Source organism: Rousettus aegyptiacus, unplaced genomic scaffold (assembly GCF_014176215.1).
Source record: "Rousettus aegyptiacus isolate mRouAeg1 unplaced genomic scaffold, mRouAeg1.p scaffold_m13_p_9, whole genome shotgun sequence".
Taxonomy (NCBI): domain Eukaryota; kingdom Metazoa; phylum Chordata; class Mammalia; order Chiroptera; family Pteropodidae; genus Rousettus; species Rousettus aegyptiacus.
Window position 1 is genome coordinate 82,162,071 of NW_023416312.1, and position 7,275 is coordinate 82,169,345.

Below are 7,275 nucleotides of genomic sequence, written 5' to 3' on the forward strand. Positions count from 1 at the left end.
ATATTACTCAGGCATAAAAAAATAAGCTTTTATCATTTGCGATGACATGGATGGACCTAGAGGGTTTTATGCTATGTGAAATAAATTAAACATGGAAAGACAAATACAGTATGGTTTCATTAATGTGTGTAATCTAAAGAATAAAAATGAAAAGAGCCTCATATATACAAAACTGGTGGTTGCCTGAGAGGAGGGGGTTTAGAGGGCTGGGTGAGAAGGTGAAGAGATTAAGAGTAAAAATTGGTAGTTACAAACTAGTCATTTGGATATGAAGTACAGCATAGGGAATATAGTCAATCATATTGTATTAATCAGGTGGGTACTAGACTAATCAGGGGATCACTTTGTAAATTATATAAGTGTCTAACCATTATGCCATACACCTGAAATTAATATAAAATAATATTGAGTGTCAACTCTAATCAAAAAATAGAAGTTAAAAAAATATTTGGAAAAATAATGGGTGAAATTTCTCTAAATGATGAAAAACATTAATCTACACATCCGAGAATCTCAATGAATTTCAAGTGGAATGAACTCAAAGATATTCACAGCTAGAGAAATCATAATCGAATTATGGAAAGCCAAAGCCAAAGAGAAAACCTTAAAAACAGCAAGAGAAAAATTATGTATCAAATATATAGGTACAATAGTAAGATTATCGACTCACTTCTCATCAGAAACAATGGAGACAAGGAGGCAGTGTTATGACATATTCAAAGTGCTAGGAGTCGGGACCTCAATGGTGAATTCTAGAATTTAGTTCACCATGGCAACAGTTTGTGACAACACTTTCTTCTCTCCAGCTCTAGGTGCCCCTTCAGGTCTTCTGCTCTAAGCATGGGTAGGTCTCTGATCTGACACTATGGGGGATGAAAGAGGCGATAACTTTGAAGATATGAGTACTGACCAATTGAAAGTAGAGTTATTGGAAGAACTCCATATGAAAGACTTAGTACAAGTCTCAATACTTGAACTAAAACACAAGATAGTAGAACTGAAAGACAAACTCAATACTGACAATGAATGCAGTGAATGGAAAATTCGTTATGAGATACAACTTGAAGTGAATGATCAACTAAAAAAGCAAATTGTTACTCTCAAAGATAAATTGGAAAAAGTCCGTGGAAATCCTTCAGATAGACTATCTTCTATTCGTGTCTATGAGCGAATGCCAGTGGAATCCTTAATTACATTACTTAAAAAGCTAGAAAAAGAAAAAAGGAGTCTTGAACATCAAGTGAAATACTGTGCACTTAGACTAGAAGAAGAATCAAAGGCTTACCAGAAGACTGAGGATGAACGCCGTATATGCCTAGCTGAAATGTCTCAGGTCTCTGGCTTACACAAAAATTCTAGAAAGCAACAGGTGGATCAACTCCATAGAGTGAAAGAGAATCCAGTGAAAATGGGGAGATATAATACAGCTAATCAGAAGATAGTAAATGCCAAGAGAGGACCAGCAAAAAAAAGTACAAGATCAAACCATCTTCCAAAACTCAACCCATGATTCCAGAACTGGGTGAATTTCTATTTCTCCTCCTTTTTCATCCCTAATATTCAACTTATGATGTTGTTTGACATATGTTTTAAAGAATGAAATAGATAAGAAAGAGCTATTAAACCTCTATAGCTCCTCTTCCAGAAGTTTGTTTCTTTGTCTGAGTGAAAGTAATTTTCTTAGTAACTTAGTTTATTTTGAAAAATTATTTTAGAAAGTAATTTTAATGACCCTAAAATTCTAATAGCAGTGTTTTTGATACTTAATATGTCCTAGGAAACTTGAAGGTTGCCATCATTACAATTACTTTTAATAACATACCCATGATCTGCTTTGGTAGTAATAATTCTATTATATTTGGTTTCTATTGGCTGTTAACTAAAAATGTGAGTTCACCAATTTTTTTCTATTTTAGGCTATATCATGTTCATTTTTTGTTTTTTGAAAAATGCTGTAACAAGAGTTTAAACAAAGCTGCAAATCAAGTGCAGTTTAAAATTTGACTTGGATTACCATGGTTTGTGGAAATTGACTTCAATCAGGAATCTTCTTGGTTATAGTCTCCACTCTGCCATGAACTTATGAGAACTTGGGAAAGCCCCTTTACCTCATCTTTATTTTCCATGACTGAGGGAAACTGTGCAACTTCTAAAGTTTCTTACAATTCTAGAAAAACAATATTTATTCAAATGCAAGGTCCTGCCAACTTAACATATGGGGATTTTAGTTATTTGTAATGTTTATTAATTTATAACGATGTCCTTGTTCTTTGGACCAAACTTCGATGGTGTCCACAATACTCAAGTCTCAGAAGTGAAGATAGAACAAGGATAGGAGAAGGGTTCTTTTAAGACATTTAGAAAATTTATTGAATTCTCCTATTCATGTTTAGACTGTTTTTGTAACCCTCACATAGGTATGGAACATACATATAATTTATTTACCCAATTTAATTAGTGGAATTATTGAACTTTAAATTCCAGAAATTACCCAATGATAAATATGGATTCTAGCTAATGGTGCTCTCACCTTGTATCTGGCACTAAAACCTAAATTCGATTCAGTATCACCAGTAATGAATACTAAATGCATTTTTATAACTATCTATGTAAACGATTACTTTTTCTCTTGAAGGAAGAATGCATAACTTTCATATAAATAATTCTTCTATATGACTTTAAAATGTAATGCAATGAAATATAACTTCTTATAAATTACCCTACATTTGGAGCTATTTGAAAATATTTTCCCCTGTTCTTAATCAAGCTAACTACAGATATCAGATACCATGACCCATATTATTAAATAATAGATTTTTATGTTTTATAGCATCCTAGCATTAGCAGCAAACTGATAATTTCAATATTAATAATAAGTATAATTATCACAGATCTTCACTGAAGAATAAACAAGTCTGTTCCTATCACAAAGGTAAGCCATTGTAGGGATTGGAGTTGGGAACATTTAAAATTATTGCAAACATTGTGATGATATATTAGTTGGACATCTTATCATGGAGACTATCACGTTTAAATGTTAGTTTTGTAGCAGCTACTTTGAAATACTTTCCAGATGTTAGAAAATGTCTGTCTTAGAGTGATGTAATGTTGGTGGAGTAGTATAAAGACTTGAAAGGGGAGCGTTGTCATCATTTATAGAATTGGGTATATTTGCCCTAACTACTGCCTTGAGATCGCTGTGCAGATCAAGGATATGTAATATATATTACATATATACTTTGTTTACCTCCAAAAAGAATGTGAATTCACTTTTACTAAATTTAGAGGTACAAAAACAACACCTATAAGATAAAATGTAAAAATAACAGTTAAACAGTTCTGAAAGAATTTGTGACTAAGAAAACACTAGCCTTAAGCTTTCTAGCAGCCAGTACAAAGAAGGAATGAGTTATACAGCTCTCACATTTTTGTAGAAAGAATGTAAAAGTAGAGAAAAAGTTTTACCTAGTTCTAAGCTCTGAAGATAATTTTCATGTGAGGTTTTATAAGCAAATGAAATTATTATTGAAATTATCAGAGCTAAAAAGATAGTTTGGGATCTTTTTTGTTTAACACTGAAATATTTATTAATATTGATATTTTTTAAGTTCACATTTTATAAAGCAAAAAATCAGTAAAAACAACATTTAATATATTTCAAATTTTAAAATGTCTAAATATATTACAAAATATCAAGAAATATCATTTGTAAAAATGAATGTTGCTGTATTCCAAAAGAGAGATAATGAGTGTTGGCAAAGATATGGAGAAATTGAAACCCTCATACATTGCTGGCAGGGATATAAAATGGGGCAGCCACTTTGGAAAAATGTCAGTTCCTCAAAAAGCTAAATATAGAGTTACCATATGACCCAGAAATTCCACTCCTACATGTATAGCCAAGAGGAATGAAAACCTAAGTCCACTAAAAACTTGTACATGAATGTTTATAGCACCAATATTCATAATAGCCAAAAAGTGGAAACGACCTAAATGTCCATAAACTGATGAATGAGTAAACAGAATATAGTATGTCTAAACAATGGAATATTATTCAGCAATAGAAATAAATGACATACTGATATATGCTATGACATGGATGACCCTTAAAAATAATGTCCTAAGCAAAAGAAGTCAGTCACAAAATACCACATATTGCATAATTCCATTTATATAAAATGTCCAGAACAGGCAAATCTATAGTTGCTTGTAAGCTGACAGGGCCAGGGGGAGGCGGGGTGTTATGGGGAGTAACTGCAAAGGGTACAGGGTTTCCTTTTAGGATAATGAAAATGTTCTAAAATTGATTGCAATAATTATATTAAAAACCATAAAACTGTACACTTTAAATGGTTTAATCATATGTTATATGATTCATTCATTAATAATGCTGTTATTTAAAAATAATTCTATACCTAGCAAAATAAGTCTTAAGAAATGAAGGCTCCACAAAAAAAAAAAAAGACATGTCCATAGTGGGAAATAATGTCTATCAGACTTGCCTTATAAGAAATAAAAGGAAGTCCGTCAGGTTAAAGAGAAATTGTAATTAAAACACAAGTAAAAGTAATTACATAGGAAAACATAAAATACAATATAAATATATTTTCTTTCCTTATCACAACTGATTTAAAAGATATCTGCATAAAACAATAATTATTAGAACATTGTTGTTAAGTTTAGAATATATAAAGAAATACTGTCTATGATAATAACAGCGCAAAGGAGGAGAGAGAAAGCAAAACTATGTTGGAACAATTTCTGTATACTGCTGGAAATGTTAGCATTAATGTTAAATATATTGTTTAAAGTTGTAGATCATAATCCCCAGAGCAACCACCAAGAAAATAATTCAACAAATAGAGTAAAAAAGGGAATTAAAATGGTACGCAAAAAAATGTCTATTTAATGCAAAAGTAGGCAGTAAAGAAGAAATAGAAAAGAAAAAGTACATGAGACATACATATAGAAAATAGCAAAGTAGTGGTTATAAGTAATTATATTATAATCAATAATTATATTAGATGTAAATGAAACACACACTACCATTAAAAAAGAGAGACATTATTACACTACATTAAAAAAACTGGCTCCAACTGTATGCTGCCTAGAACATATGCACTTAGATTCAAGACACCAAAAGTTTGAAAGGATGGAAATGATATACTATGCACATAGTAACCATAAGAGCTAGAGTGGCTCTCCCAATGCATTACTTTTCTATTGTTGTGCAACAAATTGCCACAAGTTTAAAAACTTAAAACAATACCCATTTACTAGCTCATGGTTCTATAGGTTATAAGAACAGGCAGGATCTCTCTTAAGGTCTTGGAAAGCCAAAATCAAGGTGTTGGCCAAGCTGCCTCCTAATCCAAAAGCTCTAGGGAAGATCAGCTTCTAGAATAATAATAATCTGCTTCAAAGTCCAAAGAATCTGCTTCCAAGTTCAGGTTGTTATAAAGTGTGTTAGAAATACTCTCATGTAGTGACATCAGAAACTTGGAGAAGTGAGAGACGTCCCCAGATCTCTTGAAACAACAATAAGCTGAACATCTAAAACTCAGCATAAAACACCCAAACTGACACCAGCACATCTGAGCATGGGATCTGTGCATAAGGGTTACCACAGGTCAGGATCCCCGGTATTGGGCAGTAGACTGAGAGAAATAAAGAAGCTGCCTCTTGCGGCCTCAGGAGCTCCCTATAGGATGAGGGGAAGGAGAGAAGATGCAGTGACTTCATGGAACAGCCCTCCCTGAGAGTGCTGTGAGCTCCATGTGGCTGGCAGCAGTGCCCAGTCATCAGGATAGAAGGCAGAGAAATGGGGATGTGAGAAAAGTGGGGATGGGAGATAAACAACAGTTGATTATTTACCAGCCACAGTTGCAAAACAGAGGCTAAACCATAGCCTGCAACCCACAACCCAGAGGGCCCCTCCCCCAATACCCTCCAAGATAGAACGCTCCGGAGCCCCAGGGGAATCTGAGCAAACGCTACCGAAACTGTTGCTAACACTGACAGGAACTGAGACTGAGGGTGGCCAGCTTGATTAAACATCTATAAGGAAAAAAAAGGGACGTTATTAAGACTTTACATAAAGCAGATATCCAAAAGGCTTAGACACCACCTCCTGGAAACCAAAAGAAAAACACCTTCTTTGCAATAGGCTAGGAAAAAACAACAACAACAACAGAGCACACTTCCGTTAATGCCCAGGAAGAGAAATAGTCCATTAAACAGTGTGAACAACCAAGGTGACAAGGCGCCTCTGGAAGAAAGAGAAAAATCTCCAGAAAATAAGCTTACAGACATAGAAATATGCGACATAAATAACAGAGAATTCAGGATGGTACTTCTGAAAAACCTCAATGAGATCCAAAATGATTCATATCAACAATTTCAGGAATTGAAAAAACAACTAGATGAGCAGAATGAGTTCTTTAGCAAGGAAACTGAAACCCTCAAAAAGAACCAAATAGAACTTCTGGAGATAAAGAACACACTGAAAGAGATGAAAAGTGAAATAACAAGCTTGAGAAATAGAGTCAACCAAATGGAGGAAAGGATCAGTGATATCAATGACAGAAACCTAGAAATAAATCAGAAGGAAGCAAAGAGAAACTGAAGAATGAAAAATACTGAAGGAGAAACACAAGAACTAGCTGATACAATCAGAAAAGGAAACAAGAATAATGGGTGTTCTCAAAGGAGAGGAAAAGGAGCAGGGATTATTCAGACAAATAGTCAATGAGAATTTCCCAAATCTAAGGAAGGAACTGGAGCTGGAAATTCAAGAAGTCAACAGACCACCCAATTATCTCAACCCAAAAAGGCCTTCTCCAAGACACATGGCATTAAAATGATCAAAAATCAATGACAAAGACAGAAATCTCAGGGCAGCCAGGGAAAAGAAGATGGTAACCTATATATGAAAACCCATTAGATTACCGTTAGACTTTTCAGCACAAACCTTACAAGCAAGAAAGTGGAATCAAATATTCAAACTATTAAATGAAAGGACTTCCAGCCAAGACTAATGTATCCAGCAAAGGTCTCATTTAGATATGAAGGAGAAATAAAGACCTTTCCAGACATACAAAAATTGAGGTAATTCTCCACTATGAGGGCTGCACTACAGAAAATACCGGAAGGAATCAACTCACCTAAAATAAAATGACAAAAAAATGCACAATTAGGAGCAAGGCAACTAGAAGGCAGATAGAAGCAGAGGAGTGCAACCCTTATTAAGAACAGGGCATTATAAGCTTAAACAAT

At 34.0% G+C, this 7,275-nt stretch overlaps 1 protein-coding gene across 1 annotated transcript; it reads left to right on the forward strand.

Moving 5' to 3' along the window:
- The first annotated feature begins 865 nt into the window (after window positions 1-865).
- On the forward strand, window positions 866-1,510 carry CCDC169 (coiled-coil domain containing 169). The gene has a single exon (XM_016152796.1). It carries the CDS (start codon window positions 866-868, stop codon window positions 1,508-1,510), a length of 645 nt encoding a protein of 214 aa, XP_016008282.1.
- The last annotated feature ends 5,765 nt before the right edge of the window (window positions 1,511-7,275 follow it).

Bases quoted from the DNA above. Each gene is read 5' to 3' on its own strand.
- CCDC169 (XM_016152796.1), top strand. From the start codon at position 866: ATGGGGGATGAAAGAGGCGATAACTTTGAAGATATGAGTACTGACCAA.